General features: G+C 39.9%; 1 protein-coding gene across 5 annotated transcripts in view; it reads left to right on the plus strand.

Moving 5' to 3' along the window:
- Positions 1-21,225, plus strand: part of tm9sf2 (transmembrane 9 superfamily member 2) — a 41,570-nt gene extending 20,345 nt beyond the window's left edge. Inside the window, exons 6-18 of one of the 5 annotated variants that reach the window (XM_042433985.1) lie at positions 606-730; positions 1,077-1,185; positions 1,647-1,726; positions 5,341-5,449; positions 5,677-5,809; positions 6,642-6,761; positions 7,106-7,163; positions 7,237-7,396; positions 7,763-7,914; positions 12,763-12,874; positions 13,524-13,695; positions 14,227-14,343; positions 14,434-14,450. In XM_042433985.1, the coding sequence (XP_042289919.1) occupies positions 606-730; positions 1,077-1,185; positions 1,647-1,726; positions 5,341-5,449; positions 5,677-5,809; positions 6,642-6,761; positions 7,106-7,163; positions 7,237-7,396; positions 7,763-7,914; positions 12,763-12,874; positions 13,524-13,695; positions 14,227-14,343; positions 14,434-14,435 (1,449 nt within the window). In that variant the 3' untranslated portion in view covers positions 14,436-14,450. Of the gene's footprint in view, positions 1-605; positions 731-1,076; positions 1,186-1,646; positions 1,727-5,340; positions 5,450-5,676; positions 5,810-6,641; positions 6,762-7,105; positions 7,164-7,214; positions 7,397-7,762; positions 7,915-12,762; positions 12,875-13,523; positions 13,696-14,226; positions 14,344-14,433; positions 14,886-17,741 lie in introns of those variants that run through there. The other 4 variants (XM_042433984.1, XM_042433986.1, XM_042433987.1 and 1 more) reach the window with 4 other exon arrangements.
- Positions 21,226-22,515: the final 1,290 nt, after the last annotated feature.

The raw sequence follows: 22,515 nt of genomic DNA on the forward strand, positions 1-22,515 counted from the left end.
AAACAAAGAATTTTATACATTTTTATAATCACACTTTTACAGTATTATATAAATACATTTGTGTATGAATGACTTTGCCTACACAGTAGTTCCAACCTCGTGTTTCCTTACACATATAAGCAGGACTCCCATCGCACAATGAGGTATAGTTCTTCATTCGAAAAAGACAAAATAATATATCAGATCAGCACTCAGTGTTAGCTAGCATCCTGAGTTTGGGTGTCAGGCAGTATCAAGAGGGAAAAATGGAACTGCAAACATCAGGATTTTGAGCTGCACCAAGAATTTCTTTAAAGCCCCTATGCATAGATGTTTTTATGTGTACAGCATCTTTCAAAATATTGTTATGGCATAAGTTTTAAAAAAAAACAAGCCAATTGTGATAGAATTTAGTTTACGTATTGTCTTAAGCCCATTAACGTCTGTGGGTCAGATTTGTTGGCATGTAGAGACAGGGTCAGCATGCAACACAGTGTCTTTTTTTTATACTAGCACTAGTCTCAGTCCCAGAAAGGTGCTTATCTTACACATATCTGTAACTGTTATAACAGTGACATTAGCCTGTCTATGATTTAAAACTCCTCTGTCTTGGTTTTGTTTTCCAGTCTAACTTTAATGAAAAGGATGCTTTTTACATCTTTAACCATGTGGACATCACCATCCATTACCACATTGTTGAGAATGAACAACTCGGAGCACGATTGGTTGCTGCCAAGATTGAACCCAAAAGGTAATGAATGACAGTTTTAGCTGATATTGAGATATCTAGTCAAAATTTAAATTTAGCCGAATTAATCTTTTCATCAAGTTTGTTGTTTGGGGTATTTTCACATTCGGGCCAATTGTAGAACCCAAACTGTAGAACCTAAAAGAACTCAGGTACTGTCACCTGGTGTCCGCAATACATGTGAAAACCATCCGTTCCAGAGGCTAGTAGAATAGCTTGGTATTGATTTAAGGTTCTGCCTGAATTGTGATCAGACAGAGCCTATTTTGTAGGCAAATTAGACCACTGGTGGACTTTGCTTTGATCTGGAATCTTGTTGCTTTGTGTCCTTCTCTCTTGCTCTGTTCAGCTATGAAAACCCTAATGAAAACCCTGACTGCACTGGAGGGCCAAAGTTCCTGAAAAACAAACACACAGGAGTGTTTAAGATCCCATACACCTACTCTGTCAACTTTGTGGTTAGTACACTAGTATCATCTGGGTGTGTTTAATGCTGTCCAAGTTTTGTGAATAGGCTATAAACTGAAAATTTACTGATGCTGAAATTGGGAGAGAGTGGCTTAAAGACTTTGATATGGCAAGAAGAAGAGACTGGTGCAGTGCAAAAATGTCAAATTTCATTTCACCTTTTTTTGTTTGTTTGTTTGTTTTCTTGACAAAAAGCATTTTTTACTACCTCAAAAATTGCACCACCCAGTTGTCACTGCTAGTGCTCTGTTATTAAACTATCTTTTAGCAGATCATATGTTTCAAACAGATTGTTTTATTGTTAGCTTGTCTATCAATGTAAATATGTGAAATTATTTTTATAATGATTATTCAGCCCTACTCTGAAGAGCAACTTATGCTCATGAAACATTTTAATGTACAAATATGAAGGAAAATAACTTAATAAACACAACTATGTGTGTGTTTGTAGGAAGACAAAAATATTCGCTGGGCATCTAGATGGGACTACATCCTGGAGTCAATGCCTCACACCAATATCCAGTGGTTCAGGTAACACCCAAACATACACACTCACACAACACTGACATTCGTTGATATGGCATTTATTTTGAAGGCTTCTTAGACAAACTAATGTGGCAATTACAATTCATCTGTGACTCCAACGTTTATATTCCAAAAGGAATTATGTTATATATCAAAATGCTATGCAGACATTATCATAAATTTTGGTACATCTCTTCGGTCCGTGATTGGGAAACAGGTTTCTCAAAGCATTTTGAGCCCGACCCATAGGTGGCGCCAAAAATGCCACAAACCCAGTGGACAGAATTTCACCAAAATTCGTGTGCATGTTCCGGGGGCGAGTTTTAACCAAAATCTGAAGCGCCATATTGATTAGTGCAAGTGGGCGTGGCCTATCACATATTTGCTCATACCTCAAGATGCCTTTGAGCAGCCCTAATTAACCTCACTGGCGACATCCAGTACTATCTCCTTAACATATACCTCGAGTTTCGTTCAAATTGGATGAAGTGGGGAGGAATGGCAAAACTTTGAGTGCGCAATTATTGAAATGCTGCATGCTTTCTCATGATGAAACAAGTGCGCGATTGGTCTTAGTCCTTCTTTAAATAGAATTAAACTAGCTTTGTGACTTTGCTCATGTTTTTGAAGCCTGAAACCCGCTCATTGCTGCTCTTGGCTTTAGTTTTTGAAGACTGAGCTGCTTTCTTCTGTTGACCACAAAAAAAATTTGAACCCGGGGAACGCCACTTGCAGCTATATTTACAATTAAATTAAATTCAATACAATTCTGTTTATATAGCGCCAAATCACAACAAAAGTCATCTCAGGGCACTTTTCACATAGAGCATAGAGTCTAGACTATACTCTTAAAATATCGAATTATAATCTTACATGTATATTCTTTCCAACAGTTTGAGTTAGTTGTTTCATGTATGTTTTTGCACATTTGTTCTCAATCAGCTAGGAATATACTGCGTGAGAGTTCATTTTCCAAACCCTAAGTGTAGTGACTACCCATCTATTGTCTAGGTTCTCAATGTAGGATTTTTTATATTTAAAGGCAGAACAGTTAGTGGTATATCTCCACAATTTAATTCCATCTCTCTCCATCTTCTATATGGCATTTCTAGCATCCACACCTTAACATTTCTTACTTGTGCTGCTTTATAGTAAGCTTGCAGGTTTGGTAAATCTAGACCACCCATTTCTTTTGGCAGTTTAAGGTATTTCATTTTTATTCTTGGTTTCCTGCCATTCCATGTGATCTTCATTATAATAGAGTTCCGTTGTTTGAACGTATTAGAGACAAGATATATGGGTAGTGGTCTGAAAAGAAATAATTACTGTACTATAATTAAATCAATAATCTTCTCTTGTACTTGGACCCTCCTCAGTGGGGTTGTATATATTTAATAGTGTGATATATTCTCCATCTGTCTTCCCTTCAACAAAAACATATCTGCCCTCTTGTCACATACTGTATTCTCCACCTGAAATGGGATGTGGTTCCTTATCATAGTTATAACACCTCTTCTCAATGAGTGGAACGATGAATAGAAAACCTGGACATAAACAGTTTTGCTAATTTGTCATGTTCCATTTTAGACACACGTGTTTTTTGCATAAATACAATATGTCCTCCTTGATGTTTCATTTGTGCAAGCACTTTGCTCCTCTTACTTGACTTATTCAGACCATTAACATTAAATGAAATTATGTTAATGTTCATACACTACCACATAATATTTTCTGTTTTAAAGTACTACTCCCCGTACCCACAGTTCTCCCAACTTTATTCGCAAGTGTAGACCTTCTAAACCTGTGTAGATATTTTTAAATACTTTAATTGTAAGGAAAAACATTATATCCTCAAATTTCCTAACGTAACAAAGAGAATATACAAAATTAAGAAAAGAAAAAAACAGAATACGACTTCCACTTGTGCTACCAAGCACCTAAGGTAGCTGTCCCCAGTCTTCCATGCTTATGTCAGTGCATGGAATCATTGTGTGTGTGTGTGTGTGTGTGCATGTGCGTGTGCATGCTTGCACCTCTGTGTGTATGTGTGACCATAATTACCCGTCTTTCGGTTTGTAGAAGCTCTTGGTTTAGAGTTGTTCCTTCCCAAAAAAGACCAACAAGGTCCTTGATGATCGGACATACAGTTCAGGCACAAACCTCATGTCCCACAGAGCTGATCAGCCCAGTCCATGCAGTTCTTTCCGGGCGAATTATCCGCACAGGCTGTCTGTTGCTGATTTGAACACCCCCACACCAGCCTCAAGGAAAATTTTGAGCTTGTTATATAGAGTGGCTGGAATCTGATATCCTCCTGTTTCAGTTGTTTCTATATCTAGATGTATTCTTTTTTTTTATTCTGCAGAGTATTAGAGTGGTTGTTGTAAAAAAAAATAAAAAAAAATCTACTTCCCTTTGAACACGGTTTTCTTCTTTTGCCAAGCCCCATGTGGGGCACTTTCTTTAATGGAAAATTTGAAAATTTCACAACAATTGATCTCGTGGTCTCTATCAGGTTCGTTGGTTTCTTCTGAAGTGACCTGTGGGCTCTTTCTATGCCCAGATTGAGCTCAGGGGATATGTTTAAAAGTCTTTTAATAAACGGGTTGATAAAACTTAACCATGTCTCTGTTCTCGTTGTCCTCTGTCACCCTATAATTCTCAAATTGTTGTGTCTCTCGGTTTTCCAGATCTTGGCATTCCTCTTGTAGATACTGATTACTTTGCAGAAGGATGAATAACAGTTTCCCTGCAGCAGTGTTGCGGTCCTCTGAAGTGCTTGTCCAGCTTCTTCAAGTCTGCTGTCAAGTTTTTTGACCGTTTCATTCAGCGTTGTCACTTTCTCTTCAAGTCGTTCAAACCCATTTTTCATTTCATCATGAAGTGACTTCATTTCTGACTTCAGCTCTGAGTTTGAATCTGCTTTCAGTTTAGCAATCATTGTCTTCATTTCAACAAGAGCTGCGTCTGAATTCATGCTTTGCTCTTTTTCTCACTGCTGTTTTCCAGTGGTTACCTTGTTCATACGGGTCGGCTTTCTTTAGGTTTACCCACACATAGGCTATTATTTTCAAAAGTACTTATTTGTAAAATCGCCTCAAATTGTTTGTTTAATGCATAGAGAGCTTGACTAATCCTCCATGCCTTGCCACTTGACCTGGAGGCTGAGGCCTCTTTTGCTCCATCTTCTAAGCTGTATGCTCTCAGCTTCAGCAGTTTGTATATCTTGCATGCACACAGAGCAAACTGATTCCTCCCGTCTTCCATCGACTCCTGAGGCTTGGATTTTTCTGTCCTGTTTAGTTACATTAGGCTTAAAGTTCGGGTGATCTTAAGGCAGCAGTCATCGTGGTTTTATATTTTAAAAATGCCTCACATTGTCACATTGTAAAGATTAATGATGATTCATTCAAACATTGCTCAACCCTGGTGTGTATCAATTGACCGGTCTCCATCCACTGGGACAATCCACATCAAAATACAGATTCAACATTAATTAATGTGAGCTCAGCCTTGCAATCTGCATTTAGAAAATAATTCTATGACTCAAGAGAACACTTGTTTTGGATCTTGGCCGCAAAATAACACCATTGCAATACACCATGTTTTTTTCTCCCCAGTATAATGAACTCGTTGGTGATCGTGTTGTTTCTGTCTGGAATGGTAGCCATGATAATGCTGAGGACTCTGCATAAAGACATCGCTAGATACAATCAGATGGACTCTGTGGTGAGTATCTGCCTATATGGCTGATGGGAACACTTTGAGCTGAGGTGGAGCTGTGATCAGAAAATTGCCAATTGTTCTAAGTTCATAGTCATGGCAATGATTAACTAAATTTAACTATCTTCACTATCAGATGAATAATAATCATACAAGGCAGCTGTGGCATTACCAAAACATGATACAGCTGCGTCATGTTGTTCTCATTTCTGCTAATATTTCTTGTTTTCCAGGAGGATGCTCAGGAGGAGTTTGGGTGGAAGTTGGTCCACGGAGATGTTTTCCGACCTCCCAGGAAGGGAATGCTGCTGTCGGTTTTCCTCGGCTCTGGAACCCAGATCTTCATCATGACATTTGTCACACTTTGTATGTGTTTGTTATCTTCATGATTGTTTATTAGAATTTAAAATCAGTTATAGATGCCAGACTAGAGTACTTGCTTACTTACTTGCTCTTTACATGCCATCATCTTTCCTGTCTTTCTTCTATCCATTCTTTATTTTTGTCCTATCGACTTGATGCTCTCTGATTCTTTGTCTTCCCTGACCACGTTAAAAAAGTTGAACATCTCATAGCATCAAACAATTGAGACAGATCAACAGGCAAGTGAAAGCTTTTTCAAGCTAAAAGCCTGAAAATTTCACTTGCTTGTCTCTCCTTCTTTTGGAAACTTGAAATTGCTGCCATGTGGGGATGCAGCCTTAGTGGTAGACACAATTTATAATGAAGTTCAGGAGCTATATTCACAAAACATCCTAAGACTAAAAGTAGCTCCCAACTGGCCAAGGTAGTCCTAAAAAATCTTTTTTTGTTGTTTTGGAAGAATTTAACAAAGCATTTAGCGCTAAAAGGAGCTCCTAAGTCTGAGAGAAGTTAGAGGTAATCCAGAGGACTCCTAAGTCATTAAGAACTGCTCACAAGGTGCAAGCAGTGTGCTCCCTTGTATCAGGATTTTGGAGAAATTCAACAATAGTGATCTTTGTAAAGCATCATTTTAATTCTTTAATGACTAAATTTATGGTAACCTTATTGAGAATGTTTAGTGTTTGCGCTGAAAAATAAATATAATTTTTTAAAACTCTTATATCAATATTGGTATCAGCCAAAAAAATCCTGTATAAGTAAGGCTCTATAACTGCTTTACTTATCCAACCTTCAAATTTTTAACATGTAATCGAGTCAACTCCCCCCTCTCCAGTCTTTGCCTGTCTTGGGTTCCTCTCTCCGGCAAACCGTGGGGCTCTGATGACCTGTGCTGTTGTTCTCTGGGTTCTGCTGGGAACTCCGGCTGGTTATGTGGCCGCTCGCCTCTACAAATGTAAGTGAGAAAGAATTCAGGGAAGTGTTTTATGTTGGAAAGGAAATAAGGAATAAGGAGAAAAAGAAGCTACCAGCTATTTTTATAATCCAGTGTTGTACTCATTATTCTGTAATTCTCTTTTAAAATGACTACTGTTTTCCTTGCACAAATACAACATTTTGGGTTCATTAACATTATGGTTATTATTATGGTTAGTGAAATTTGAGCACAGTCTCTACAGGGGGTGTGGACCTCTAATGTAAACAACATATGAACAAAAGTAATAACATGGCGGCTTTTCGGTTTCAGTGAATTTCTAAAAATCCTCTCCTCCTTTGTCTTTCTGTTTGGTTAATTGTCAGCTTTTGGAGGAGAGAAGTGGAAGACCAATGTTCTACTGACAGCCTTCCTCTGTCCTGGGTAAGACACAACCACTTGCTTCCACTCTCACTCATTATCCCCTTCACTTAGCTTTCTCTCTGTCTTTGCTCAGGGTGGTGTTTGCAGATTTCTTTGTGATGAACTTGATCCTGTGGGGCGAAGGGTCTTCAGCAGCCATGCCCTTTGGGACCCTGGTAGCCATACTGGCTCTTTGGTTCTGTATCTCAGTGCCACTTACCTTTATAGGAGCATACTTTGGCTTCAAGAAGGCAGTAAGTAAATCTGAACACACATACTGTACATCCATTCATAACTAATACATGCTGATATATATTCCATGCCAGTGGTGGTTGACAGAAAGAGTGTGTCACAATGTCATAAGTTAGGTGGTTCAAGTGACAAAAGTACCAAATGTTAAAAATAACTGAATTGCTGGAAGAGTCTGTACCCTCTAAACTAAATGAAGTAAATCGACAGAAATGTAAAGATTTTATACTGTGGTTCACATGAAAAACCTTAGGTATGTGTCATATTTCTTTCTTTCTTTCTTCATTTATTTTGAGTAACTATATCAGGGTGTACCTATCTGATAGTTTGAATTTCTTTCTCTCTCTCTCTGTTGCGACTGGTGGTTTAAGGGTATTGAGCACCCAGTGCGGACCAATCAAATTCCTCGTCAAATCCCACAGCAGTCATTCTACACAAAACCATTCCCTGGTATCATCATGGGAGGAATTCTGCCTTTTGGGTGTATATTTATTCAGCTGTTCTTCATACTAAACTCCATCTGGTAAGAATGAGTAACACTGTAAAGTTTAAAGTTAGAAAGTCATTATACACCTTTTTGCTTCTAGAATGAAGTATGAAAAGCTGAGAATCAGTCTAGCCTTACAGGTTTGTATGTATCAGATGAGTCAGAGAGCTGTGGGGAGTGCCACAACTCACCATCTCTTAAAACTTCTTGAAGCCTAAAACACATGAACAAGTATTTAAACTAGCCTTTCTATTTAAATAATAAGCACAGTTCTGCAACTGCATGAGCTATTTCTCATCTAATGAGAAACTAGTTTTGGCAGTTTTAAAATGAATACGACAAAGATATGATAGATATGATATGAAAGATATGACGAAAATATGATAAAACACCTGCCATTTTTACAGACAAATCTGAAGCAAAGACCGTTGAGAGCAGCCAACATGTGTGCTGGTGTTGTCAATGAGTGAACAAGTGAGACCACCTCTTATCTGTCTTAACTGGAATTAATGCAGTTCTGTCAAAAACAAAAACAAAAAAAGAATACAATCAAGACATTTGTCAAAGTGTTCAATTTTTATAAAATTTTATAAAAGATTGGATTCATACTGTTATCTTCGAGCGTTTCAAGCTGAAACATTACCCGTCATCCATACTTGATTTTGTGAGATTATAGTCAGATGTACAATATCTGACAATGTATACCATATATAATAAAACATAAGATGGTTTGGTTCATAACTAACTAACCATACATCGCACATTCAAATATTTTGTATCTGTTAAGGTGGATGGCCAAACATTTCCCCACTTTGTAAACAAATTAACTCTTTTTTTTATGAATTAGGAACTGTGTATAGGTTTAGAAACCTGTAAAACACATTAACTGTAGGAGCAAGGGTATTTATTTGTGTTGCATGCCTGCCCCATTTACACCAGGTATTAACATGTGATCTGTATCTTCATACATTATCTGGATAATGACATCCAATCCGCTTTGCATTTACATCTGGTATTAAAATGCATTTTCATTTTCTCAGTTGTGCCTGCATTGTGATTGGTTCTCAATAAATGTTTAAATGTTGGATGGTATGACTGTAAACTTCTAGCAAGTGCTTTTTAAAAATGTTTTATAGTAACAGTAATTGTCTTGCATATATTGTAGTGTGACCAATTAAGCCTATGAATGAGAAAAAAAAACAGCATTTGTTCTGTTAGCAGTCCAATTTATGATATATCAAATCCTTTTTTTTCTGCCTGTCACATAGTCCTGTAGCAAAGTAGGCTTATTTCGGATCTGTAACAGAGCAAAGGTATAGGTGAGTCCTTAGACTCACAGTTGTGTGAGCAGGGGCTAGGTAATGAGCGTTGCATTTCTTTCTTCAAGTAGGTATGTATTCTAGGACACAGTTTTCTTGATTTGCTGTGGATTTCCAAACTTTGGATGGGCTTTTGGGAGAGGCATTTTTACTGTAACCGTGTCCTCTTCACGGCAGAAAGTGTGAATGCAAGCACCTTGTTTACAGTGTTTTCATCATATGCCGTCTGTGTATGACTTTGTTGAAACATAACATCTGGAACACTGTCCATAGTGTCACAGTAGCCAGTCTTGTGCACATTCTCCGGCCAGTTTTGAAATGAGATTTGAAATAATAGAAATAATAAATGAGGCATGTTAAATGTAGAGTCCAGTTTGATAACGGAGCAGTTCAGCTGTTTAGTAAAGAAACAGTTTCTCGAAAGAAGGTGAAGAGGTTTTTATGGATCTCAGTCTTTTTGGCTGATGTGTCTGAGATGATCTTGCTTGCATGCCATCTGGCCCTGGAGGAGTGCAGCTGATCACTGGGGGGGAGTTTGCAGCCGATTGTCTTCTCAGCTGAGCGAATGATGCACTGCAGCCTCTAAATGTCCTGTTTGGTTGCTGCAGTGTACCAAACAGTGATGGATGATGTGAAGATGGACTCAACGATGGCGAGGTAGAACTGAATCAGCACTGACCTGTGGCAGGTTTAGCCTCTTTAGCTGCCACAGGAAGAACATCCTCTGTTGGGCCTTCTTGATTATGCGCTTATGTTGATGTCCCATTTAAGATCCTTGGAGATGGTGGTGCCAAGAAACTTAAATGACTCAGCGGCTGCAACTGTGGTGCTGTTGATGTTGAGTTGAGGGATGGGTGGGAGGGCTCTCCTCGTCTATTGTCAACTCCGGTGCTGATGGTCCCACAGGTGGAGGTATGCTTTCCCATCCCTCACATGCTGCTTCCTGTCTGTCAGAAAGTTAGTGATCCACAGAGGCTTAAGCACAGTCAACTGGGAGAGCTTAGTCTGGAGGAGCTCTGGTACAATTGTATGAAATGTCAAGCTGAAGTCAACAAACAGGATCCTGGCGTAGTCCCCGACTGTCCAGATGGTGGAGAATGACTTGCAGGGCTAGGTTGACTATGTCTTCCACAGACCTGTTAGTCTGGTACGCAAACTGCATGGGGTCCATCAGGGGGTCAATGACTGATTTTAGGTGGGACAGGATGAGTCTTTCAAAAACCTTTATGGCCACAGGGGTCAGAGCGACGGGCCTGTAGTCATTAAGCTCTGTAATCCTCTGCTTTTTAGGAACAGGGACTATGGTGGAGGATTTGATGCAGACAGGACCATGCAGAGTTGTAGTGACTGGTTGAAGATTGTCTGTATATATGGAGGCTATCATAATTGTTCAGCACAGTGCTTTAAAGTGGATGGTGACACATTGTCTGGTCCAGCCGCTTCCCAGGGTTTCTGCATGATGAACAGTTTATGCACTTCTTCTGTCTCTATTGATAGTGGTGGAGAGGTGGTGGGATGGTGGTCTTTGTCAAGGGGGTTGTGAAGAGGCGAGTGAGTGGAGGTGGGGGACCCAAGCAGGAGTGGATGTGGAATGAGGGAGAGTCCAGGTTAAGCCTTTGTCTGTCAAACTTTTTCAGGTTCTCTGCCAGCTGATGGTTGTCTGTGGAGTGGGGTGGTTTCCTTTTGTAGTTGGTGATTTCTTGCAGGCTTTTCCAAACTGAAGATGTGTTATTGGTTTAGAGCTCGTCTTTCAGCTTCTCGGTGTGCCTCTCCTTGGCTGCTCTAATTCCTGTCTTTAGCTTGTACTTGGCATGCCTGTAGAGGTTCATATATCCACTCCTGTAGGCCTCATCTTGGGCTTGACACAGTTGTCTGAGTTCTGCACTAAACCATGGCTTGTCATTGTTGTACTTGACCTGGGTCCTGGTGGGGGTGAAGTTCATAGGGCATGAAGCACGGGTAATAAACATATTTTTGTTCTTTCAGCATCAACACAATATGGATTGCAATTTTTTAAAAGTAAAAATAAATAGATAGTGTTGAATGTTCCAGAGGGAGATTTGTTTTTGCAGCTGGTGCATATTCCACGCAGAAACATAGACGCTACAGACATCTACACATACAGTATACATTCATGCCCCTGCCTGAATCCCAGCCAATACATAAGTAAATGGTTCACTTAAGAGATATGCAAGACAATTGTGATCTCAATTCTGAGTGATTCTTGACTAACATTGTGCAGCTCTACTTACAATATAGTTAGGTATCTGTCGGGTCTTTCTTTTCTGGAGCTCACTGAAATTTAGCTCATATGGTCTAAGTATGAACAAACTATTATGATAAGGAAATACACTTCAAAACAGTGGAAGTAAAGGCTGCTGCTGATAACTAGAGGGGGAAACTAAGAGATTACAGGTATGCCTGAATACAAATATGTTATTCAGCAAAGCACAAATAGTGGGTTTTTTATGAACATTTATTTCGTACAATCATTTTTAAAAATGATTTGTTTTTGGGAAGAAAAAAAAACCCTAAACTATCAGCAGGTCTCAACAAGGGGAGTCACATCCACCTGCTAAATGACCCACATTTCCTTATTTGGGCATCACTCCTGGAGTTGAGGGTGTTCCCCAAAGATAAAGCTGAGCTACTGGCACAAGTGAAGTGCTTACAAGGGACTCTCCATAACCTGTTGTTCCCCTTCTCCTTCCCACAAAGTTAGGTTGTAAAAAATAGGCAATAAATGAAAAGTGCAAAGCAAGAATCGCCTTTGGCCATTAATATTTCAGAATTCCAGCTATACAGAACAACTACCGGACAATGTTTAAATACCCATATAGTAGCCTACATTTAAACATCAATAAAACACAAAAACACAAATTCTATGATCAAACAAATGTATTTTAGTCAGCAGAAAGAACTCTTCACTACCTTTGCAAACTGAGCATATAGGCTACAACAATAAAATAAAACAAATTGCTTTGCTATTTTTAATTATATGCAGCCATGCAGGCAGCCTGCTGCTGCAGCTCCACCTTCACCTGCCTCAGTCTCCCCAAGCCCGCCTCTCACCAGAGCCGGGGAAAAGTTAAACTTCCTACTGATCAATAACATGTTATTTAACTGTGGAGCTCCAGGCTGATTTGTTTGTTTCATTGTGCAAATGAGGGATGTAACGTTACCTGAGAGAAAACAGTAAGACTTTTTGGAGTCGTGTTAACTGCTGTTGAGCCAAAGTGCAGGGTTGTTGCTAAAGTGTGCAGCTTTTGAGTCTCATGCCACGCTTAGTCACATCTGACCAAACACTCAGTGAATCTCACACTGTCTTAACAGCGGAGGCAAAACTAAACTTTTGCATATATAATACATAAGTTTATATTTAAGGTGTCTTGGCAACATGTCTTATAGGTCACACAATATAAGGCTGTTTCATATGCTATTAATGAGTTTATTTTTGCCGTTGATATTTTCATTTGCCAGACAACTACATGCGATACCGGCAAAAAGCCGGCATATACCGACTAACATAAACCCTGGCTTAGACATGTCTCTTCTTGTCCTACAGGTCCCATCAGATGTACTACATGTTTGGCTTCCTCTTCCTTGTCTTTATTATCCTGGTTATCACCTGCTCTGAGGCCACCATCCTGCTCTGCTACTTCCACTTATGTGCTGAGGTAAACAGCATGATCAATAAAATACCTTTTAAAATGATCATTTTCATCTTCATGTTTTAGGGATATTATTAATAGTAGATTAATACAAGACTGGAAATTAGCTAGAATGTTATTAGGGTAAAACATAATTCAACTGAGTTTAAAGTAGGAAGTAGGATTTACAAATTTAAAATATTTATCTGCAGTTACAATTTGATTACATTTGTAGTTGCAGTTTGATTGCAGTATGAATACAATATAAATGTACAAAAATAGAATAAAATTAGTAGAATAAGAATGGAATTTCTGTATATGGACCTGCTGAGGTTTTAACCCCAACCCTTAGGGCTAGGAGCAGGAGGTTTAGACATGAAAACTCTGAGATTCCTTACTGAATGGTAGACACACCGAGCAGTGGCACCTTAGTCTTGACATGTTTATATTTGTTTAGATTTGATTTTGAGTTTGTTCTAACTTTGTTCTTGTTTCTATGTTACTGTGATGAAATTAACACTCACCAGCATTGACCTGCAATTCAAGGCTGTGGAATCCAGGCTGCGTATGGCAGAGGCCATTTGTTCTTGAAACCCCCTCAGTCAGGACCTAGTTTACAAAACGGTTTGTTTCTTCCCTTACATCTCAACTCTGGCCATGTTCCTCCTCTTCACAGGACTATCATTGGCAGTGGCGCTCCTTCCTGACCAGCGGCTTCACTGCTGTCTATTTCCTTGTCTATGCCATTCATTACTTCTTCTCCAAGCTGCAAATCACTGGACTGGCTAGCACCATCCTGTACTTTGGATACACCATGATCATGGCTCTCATCTTCTTCTTGTTCACTGGTAGGTATACAAAAAGAAGGGAGGTATGAGGGTTGGTGTATTTTGTCACCATAGATCATCACAGCTGTCATCATTACCATATACACAGCTACTAAATGGGTTATTTTGGAGGTTAAAAAGAAAGATCTTAGTTATGTAGGTGAAACAGTGCTGTCAGGATTAGGGTATTTTCAAATTTGACTATTATTTATGGCATATTGATATCACAATTAAACGCTAAACAATATATTGCTGGCAGTTATGTTATTGGCTAACAAGGAAGAAAATGAAATTATTGCTGTTGTTCCATTAATGGAGTTTCAGCCTATAATTACATCTGATAATACAGAGACTTGGCTGCTGACTAGGGACATCATTCCACACACACACACGCACCATCTCCATTTTAGCTGTCCATCGTGACCGATGATGACGACGACTCTTGCTCCTCAGGGTTGAGATGGTCAGGAGGGGTGTTGTAAGTGCTGCTGTTTCTGGTGCCACCTCATATGGCTGTGGAGGCTGAGTCGTGATCCACACATTTTGTTGCAGACGGGACACGGGAGCCCAGGTGTTGCGACGATGCCGGTAGCACATGGTTACATGTGCATCTCACTTCCCTCCTTTGTTGGATGTCCCCTGGGTGGAGGAGGCCTACCAGGCAGTCCTGTCAGTGGCTAGGGGTTCGAGTTGGGTCACTGTTAGGTTGCTTCAGGGTGATTTTCGTAAAATCCTTGTATCATCTCTTCTGCCCACCAGGAAGGAGCATGTTTACCAGAGCTGAGTTGGCCATAGAGGACTTGGCAAGGCACACACCCACACACAACCACAGTGGAGAGCAGAGAGGCCACAGCGGAATGACATGGACTTTATACTTTACTTTAATTGACGATCACAATGCTTGTTCTGAAGTCGAACAGGTGGAGCAGTTCATCAAACACACACAAAACACACAGAATATAAACATGCAGAAATGCAACGTCTTTGACTTCTCTCCCTGCATTCAACTCCCTCTCACCTCTCATCCACAGTCGCTATGTTTTACAGCCATACAGAGCTCATTATGGGGCGGCTGTGGCTCAGGAGGTAGAGCGGGTCGTCCACTAATCGGGAGATCGGCGGTTCGGTTCCCGGCTCGTCCAGTCCACATGTCGATGTGTCCTTGGGCAAGACACTTAACCCCGAATTGCTCCTGATGGCTGTGCCATCAGTGTGTGGATGTGTATGAATGATTAGATTTCTACTGATGGGCAGGTTGGGACCTTGCATGGTAGCCCCTGTACCATTCAGCGTATGAATATGGGTGAATGTGATTTGCAGTGTAAAAAGCGCTTTGAGTGGTCGGAGGACTAGAAAGGCGCTATACAAGTACAGTCCGTTTACCATTTTACCATTATTCTAATGGTGAATAGTTATGAATGAGTTCAAAACATACGTTAACTGTATGAGTTGATTTAGTCTAATTAGCTAAGCATCTTAAAATGAGTTGAATTTCTATAGACTTAGGCTGAGAGTTCAGCAGAGTCCCCTCACATCAGCAGCAAAGGGAGGATGAATGATGCTTCAGGTTGTTAGCCAGTTCATTTTAAAAGACCTGCACCCTTTCTAAACAGTGGAATCTAGGGGCTTGAGGTAACCATTAATCAGTCAAACGTTATGTAAATTATTCTAATGTTTTTATAGCCTGTACACACTTGTTAATACTGGCCTGGCCATAACAGATCAAGTCAAGTCTATTTTTATTTATATAGCCCAATATCACAAATCACTAATTAAAGTTTTAAAGTCTACACAGCAATACAACATCCACTGTCCTTAGACCCTCAATACAAATGAGGAAAAGCTCCCAAAAAACCCTTTAACAGGGAAGAAATGGAAGAAACCTCAGGAAGAACAACAGAGGAGGGATCCCTCTCTCAGGACAGACAGATGTGCAATAGATGATGTGTGTACAGAATAGATCAGATAGTAAAATTGCAGTATGGAAAAACAGGATAATAAAATATATTATTGATAGATTGATAACATTTATGAAGAATCTGATTAGAAGGACATCAAGCAACTTCCAGGTGTTGCCAAACAGATAGGACCTGAGCCACATGACCTCCATCACCATGGAGACCTGGAAAAAGGACAGACTACACATACACAAAGGGGAAACTCACATCACACCAATCACACACACAGAGGAAGGAGAGACAAAAAACTACATGAGAGAGAGAGAGAACATCGATCATGCAGGACAGGGAGAAACATGAGGTGTGGCAGAATCTCCTGCAGGATGAAGATCCTGATCCAAAACCTCTGGGAATGGCACCAACAGCCAGGGAGGCAGAGCAGTCCCAGGATGACTGATGGTCCAGTTCAGAGAAGCCTGCGTGGAAGGAGAGGACAAGGAGGAGAAAATATGGAGAGAGAGGGAGAAAAGAGAGAGAGGCACGCAGCTCGGATGCTCATGTAATTGTGGGACAACAAACAAAAGGTTAGAGAGATGCAGTGGCTATAAGAACATTCACAGTCGGCAGGACAGACATGGTTTTTAATTAGTAAGGGTTAATAAATACATTGGTCTAATAAGGTTATCATTATCGGTGCTGAAATTCCATATTGTTGCATCTGTAATCATAGTGTAACAGTATCTGAGGGTATCAAGTCTAGTTTATTGAATAGACTTCAATCATTTTTAGTCAAAAGGGTGTACAACCGTTGGGGCTGGGTCCTAGCAGGAATTGTATGCGGGAAGCCAGTTAGGAATCATGTTGCTGCTGTGTGAAATGACTGAACTTAAACATTTAATAAGGACCCTTTCACACCTACCTCATTTGGTGCGGACTTTTGGACTTTTCAGTTTGATCCAAACCAAAAGTACAGGCATGAAACCTCCTTTGGACCACAGTCCAGACCAAACAGCTGAACCTTGGTCCGACGAAAAGAGGTGGTCTTAGTCCAGATCAAACTGAACCATCGTTTGGTTCATTTCTAGTGTGAAAACATTTTTTGGATGGTTCGGACTTTCTGACCAATTACAGGAAGTCCCAGCAGGCTATAGTCCTTTTTCCAAACCAGAAAAAGGAAAAATGAGCCACAGTAGCAAATGGGGAAGAGAGGAGACCAAGTTTTTATTTGTCAACTGGACAAAACTGCCAACACTTTCCAGGTATTGTCAGAGAGGATGGGAGAGAGAGGATGGGAGAGCAATGCCAACTGAAGATAAAGAGACTGCGTCAGCAGCATACAAAGGGGCATGATGCCATTAGAAAAACTGGTGTGTCGACCAATGAGAAGCACAAATTTCTTTTCTGTGACGACCTGGATAGCATTCTGAGCACTTGCCCCATAAGCTCACCCAGTAAGGTGGTGGAGTCTTTCCCCGCTTCAACTGGGTTGGCCATAATAATATTATTATAATGGCAACAAAATGAATCTGTTCGTTAATTTTTCTCTATTAATTCAAACAGCGATAGAAGGCTACCCACCAAATTGACAACACTGATATCAGACACATGCCCATGTAGGTGATGATAACAGGTCGTAGGTATGTCAAGTTCTTTAGTGCGCTTGCATAATTACAATGTAAAACCAAAACCAACCGGGTCAAATGTATACAATGTAACAAAAAAATGAACCTTGGTTCAGGTGTGAAGAGGCCCTATATTGTGGACCTTAAAACAAAAAAAGTGACTAAAAAGCTCCATAGAGCTGATGAGAACTGCATGGTTGGTAATATTTCTCTATGGATTCATCATTACAAGACAACTTTCACATTACACAGTCATTTGATCCATTGTGGATATGAAAATATTGAATAGTGCCACTTTAACTCTGACCTCTGATGTTCATTTCCTTATTCCATGTCTTACTGAAAGCCCTAGGTTAATAAAGATGAAACAGATTAGACTGGTTTTGGGTTAAGGTGAGCTGAGTTCTAAGAAAAGCTATCATATTTAAAGTCTTGTAGAAATGCCCCTCAGCCTCAAATACATATATTATACTGATGTTGTCCTATGTGTCAAGAAAACCGTTATTTAATGTAGCTCTAATTTAAGTTGTATTTTCTCTGTCTCCAGGTACAATTGGCTTCTTTGCCTGTTTCTGGTTTGTTACCAAGATCTACAGTGTGGTCAAGGTGGACTGATGAATCCAAACACACAACAGACTATTGCTCTCTCCCATCGACCATTTGACCATTCAGCACTGTCAAACTGAACTGAACATTACATCCTGACCGGTCACCTTGTCATTTCCTCGACCAGAGAGGAGTAAGCCTCGGACAGTTTTCTGTGTTTGGATGCCTAAACTGTTTGTGTGTGAGCATGTGTACACTGGGATGTAATTTTGTTCATGCAGTATATATCTGCATATAATCTGAATGAAATGAATCATAACTCTACAAGCCTCTTCCCAGAATCTCATAGTTCATCCCAGGTCACCTTCACTCACTACAGCTGGACTGTCAAGCCGGGACCTCAGAAGTTCTGTCTTTGTCAGCTGTGATGTCATGCTTTTTAAGTTTGTTCTATGATCCCTGCAGTCTGTGTTTGCAGATGAAGTTGAAAATCGGAGTCTGACAAAGCTGTAAGGGTCAGCTTCTTAACAGCCACTTTCTCAGAAATTATGTATGCATGTGAAATGTTCCCTTGTTACTATTTTAAATAATTTGTGTGCAGTACATCTCTTAAGCTGCTTTAGCAATCTGCAGTCTATGTGCACATTGTGTCTCAAAATGTGTGCAAACTTAAACACTTAATATGACAAAATGGGTCAGTAGGGCTGTTCCATTTTAAAGGCTCCACCAAATGCAGCAGAGATATGCAGCCTACTTTTGTTGACATTTGAAGGTCACAACCAGTGAATGGTTTGTAGAATAGTTTTCATTTCTGTCAGGTGCCTAGGGATAACTGATGAATCCTCTGCTGACCATTTGGGCATAAGGCTCCCTTTTGGGGAAGTGGTTTCAGCCAGCTAGTATTAATCAAACAAATTCTACAAAGGCTGCATGTTTTGACAGAGGCAGCCAATTAAAATAAACCAGTTACAGTATGACAGTTTCCAAGTATTTTAATTCTGATCTAACGGAAAGCCAAAGTCCAGTCACACTTAAGTGCAAGCCTCTGTTCCTTGAAGGGCAACACACAGCTGATATCATCATCATCATGTGTCAACCATTGTCCTGTTTAGCATCAACTTGTGTCAACTCCCACGAAAAGCAGCAGTTTTATCATATAACTTCCCCAGACAGGCACATCTCTGCTACTTATTTGTCTGTATGATGTGTTTGGCTTGTGCTATGAGCTACAAATGAAACAATGGTCCAGTGATGCAGCTGGTGTGTGTTGTACTTTCTGTTTGGTTTGTCCAGACATTGTAGGTTTCAGCTGATCTTCACATCTGTCCCAAGTTTAAGACTCATGGGAGCTGTAATTATTTAGTTAAGCATAACATATTAATTGTTTGGCAAAATAATGGAGGAGCTTTGGGTCAGAAGGTAGAGCGTGTCATCCACTAATGACAGGGTTGGCGGTTCAATCCCCCCCTCCTTCTGTCTGCAAGTGTCCTTGGACAAGACACTGAACCCCAAATTCCTACCAATGGTCATGGTTGCATGGTAACTTGCTGCCATTGGTCTGTGAGTGTGTGTGTGTGTGAATGGGCAAATGAGAGATAAACTGTGAACCACTTTGGATAAAAGCACTATTTAAATGCAGCCTTTTACAATTTGTTTATATGAGGAACTGATCGGATTTTACCAGTGGCAACAGTAGTAGACACCCATTACACTTGGGATTTGGGTAGAAAACATCAATATCAAGTTGGTTCAGTTTTGCTGAAAGAATATATTGTGAAAAAGACTAGTGGAACTAGGTCTGTAGTAATATAAACTGCTTCTCTTAGTGACCTCAAGCAAATAATGCAAACTAAGAAGTTGCAGCATTGATAGAGCGTATTTTATTAACAAGTCTCTGGAACCGAGCACCTTTCCTATTCTGTCTTGTTACAGTTTATAATAGGTTACATGCATTTCCCTGTACTGATTCAGAACTCTGCACACAGTTCTCTTACCAATATAGAGCTCAGCACAACAGTTAGTCTCACATCTAAACTGCACTAATGCAACCAAATACTTCATACACATCTCAACTGTGTATCATAACACTGACATTGTCCCCTACCAAGAACACTTTGTCACTCATAACAAAGTGACATAAAAAAATAACCAGTAGCATTACAATGTATCACTATGGTCTTTGAAGTATCTTGTTTTATTTGTTTGCATAAACCAACACTGCATTACAGCAAAAAGAACAGCCTTTCTTTACTGCATGGATTGTGTTGTATTTGTCACAGAAATGCAGCTATATGCTTCAGTAGGCTTTATTTTCCTTAACTAAAGTAATTCTACCAATGCAATACAAAACTAACAAGCATATATTCAATATACATACATGTATCAGGAAGCTACTGTTAACAGATACACAGCAGGGCTAGTTAGTCCTGTCTGCCGTATTTGGCTACAAGTTCTCATCCTCATCACACTTCTGTCCTCCATATATCCTTATCCTCTCTTGCCTGCTTTCCTCACTTGGCACAAGCCTTTCATAGAGGTCCTCCAGGAATGAAATGAGACGCTCAGTGTTGTATGGCCTAATGAATGGTTTCAGTATTTTTATTTTTATATTTTTTTTAAATGTGGATGTAGCAGAATGCAGCAAACTGCAGTCTAATTCACTGTCATTTGGTCGTAGGTTTTGAACATAAATTGACCTGTTGTTAAAATAGTATGTAAACATGTGCAGAATGGACTGTAAGTACACAGTGTTGGTGGTTGAGTTTGAGTGAGAAAACAAACATGAAACTTGAAAGATGCTGTCCTTAAATGTAATATTTTGCAATGAAAAGATATTCATAGTTTAGGTCATATTGCCTGCAGTTGTGCTAACGCTGAATAGTTAAAAAAGTGAACGAAGTATTGAGAAATGCATGTAACCAATTGTAAAAAGCTTTAGGTTCTGATGTCCTGTAATGAAATACAAGAGAGACAAGGGATTGAACAGCTGGAAATCTCATGACCTGGTAAACTCATCATCACTCACAACCCAACAGTACAAACCACATAATTGCTTCTTAAACAAGTCAGGAATAATTACATGTCTTCACTTTGCTGTGAATGTAAAATCAGAGAAAGCTGACAGACATTCCCACCATGAGACAGACTCACATCTTCAGTGATGACAGCTGACTGACTGATTCATATTTTCAGCTCACAGTAGTAAGTCTGCACTTGTTCCCATCTCTCTGTAGAACTTAGACCATGTTTTCAAAGTGACTCAGTGAAGCAGGCCATGTATCAGAGGTTTTATCTTGACCTTTTAAACGTTACAGTGTGAAACATTTATTGGTAAGAACTTTAAAGAATGTAAAAAGTACAATGTGGAGTAGGAACTGAACAAATGAGAAAGATGTGAATGAATGGACTTGTTCATTATCATTCATGTCTTTTAAACTGGTTTGTCAGAGTTTTTTGTGTTATTAATCCGGTTGGTCCAATAATCACATTGGATTTTTTTCTCTCATTTGATTTCTTCAGTCTTGAAATACTTTCTGATTAGTCATAAAAATTAAAGTACAAATGTCCATTCCAGAAAGCAGTTTAGTAAAAGTTTTGTTTTTTTTTTAATGTCATTGATTGAAATTGTCTTCCAGTGTTTTTACTTTGAAATATAATCCATAGACCTCAATGAAGCAGCATTACAGGCATGTGGGAAGCTCACCCAGAAGAAGGAGACCGGAGCAACCTCCTGGAGCCAGGCCAGGAAAGGGAGCTCTCTGGCAAGCGTCTGGTGACCGGGCCATGACCCATGTGGCCCCGTAAGGCACAGCCCAAAGAAGTAACATGGAGTACCTGCCCTGTGGGCTCACCACCTGCAAGGATAGAAACGGGTTGGGTGCAGTGCCAAACGTGGAGCAGACAGGAGCCAGGACCTGTGTATGCTGATCCTGGGCATTGTAAACTAGCTCTAGGGACTTGTACTGTCAGTGCTAGTGCAAGAGGTAGAGCAGTACCAACTAGATACATTGGGTTTTGCCTCTATGCACAGCACTGGCTCTAGAAACAAACTCCTGGAGAAGGGCTGTACTCTCTTCTTTTCTGTTGCCCAGGGTGAAAGGTGCCAGGAGGGTGTGGGGATACTCACAAGTCCCTGACTGAGCACTGCAGTGTTGGGAGTTCTCCCTACAGAATGAGAGGGTTGCCTCCGTGTGTTGCTGGGAGGAAAATTTTGACTGCTGCGTGTGTGTATGCACTAAACAGTAGGTCAGAGTATCTGGCCTTCTTGGGGTCTCTGGATGGGGCCCTGAAGGGAGTGAGGCCTGGCGAGTCTGGGGAACTTCGCTCACATGTGCAATGATGGAGAAAACATGAAACATGAGCCACCACACACATTAACTGTAAATAAACTAGAGAAATGAAAAAGACATCCAGTAAAAATAACCAAGCATACATCAAGTCATTTTAAACAGTCAAAGAGTAAATATGCTCTATATATACCATACTTAAGCGTAATGAGTATCAAAAACAACCTATTAATACGCTTTGACTAAAGGTAAATAAATTCTGCCTAGTCAATTAAAGATAATACTATATGTATGTGCAGACATTAGCATAAAACACTACAATCAAGGCTAAGCATATGCAGAAATAAAATGGAAGCACCTTAATGCATAGTTCAACATTCAATCATTGTTGCACATAGATATTGTCACCATAATTCTAAGAGTTCAGTCTAGATTAGAGTCACATCATGATGTCTTCAACCCATGCATTTGACATGCAGTGGAGGGCCA

The sequence above is a fragment of the Thunnus maccoyii genome, chromosome 14, assembly GCF_910596095.1.
Source record: "Thunnus maccoyii chromosome 14, fThuMac1.1, whole genome shotgun sequence".
NCBI lineage: Eukaryota > Metazoa > Chordata > Actinopteri > Scombriformes > Scombridae > Thunnus > Thunnus maccoyii.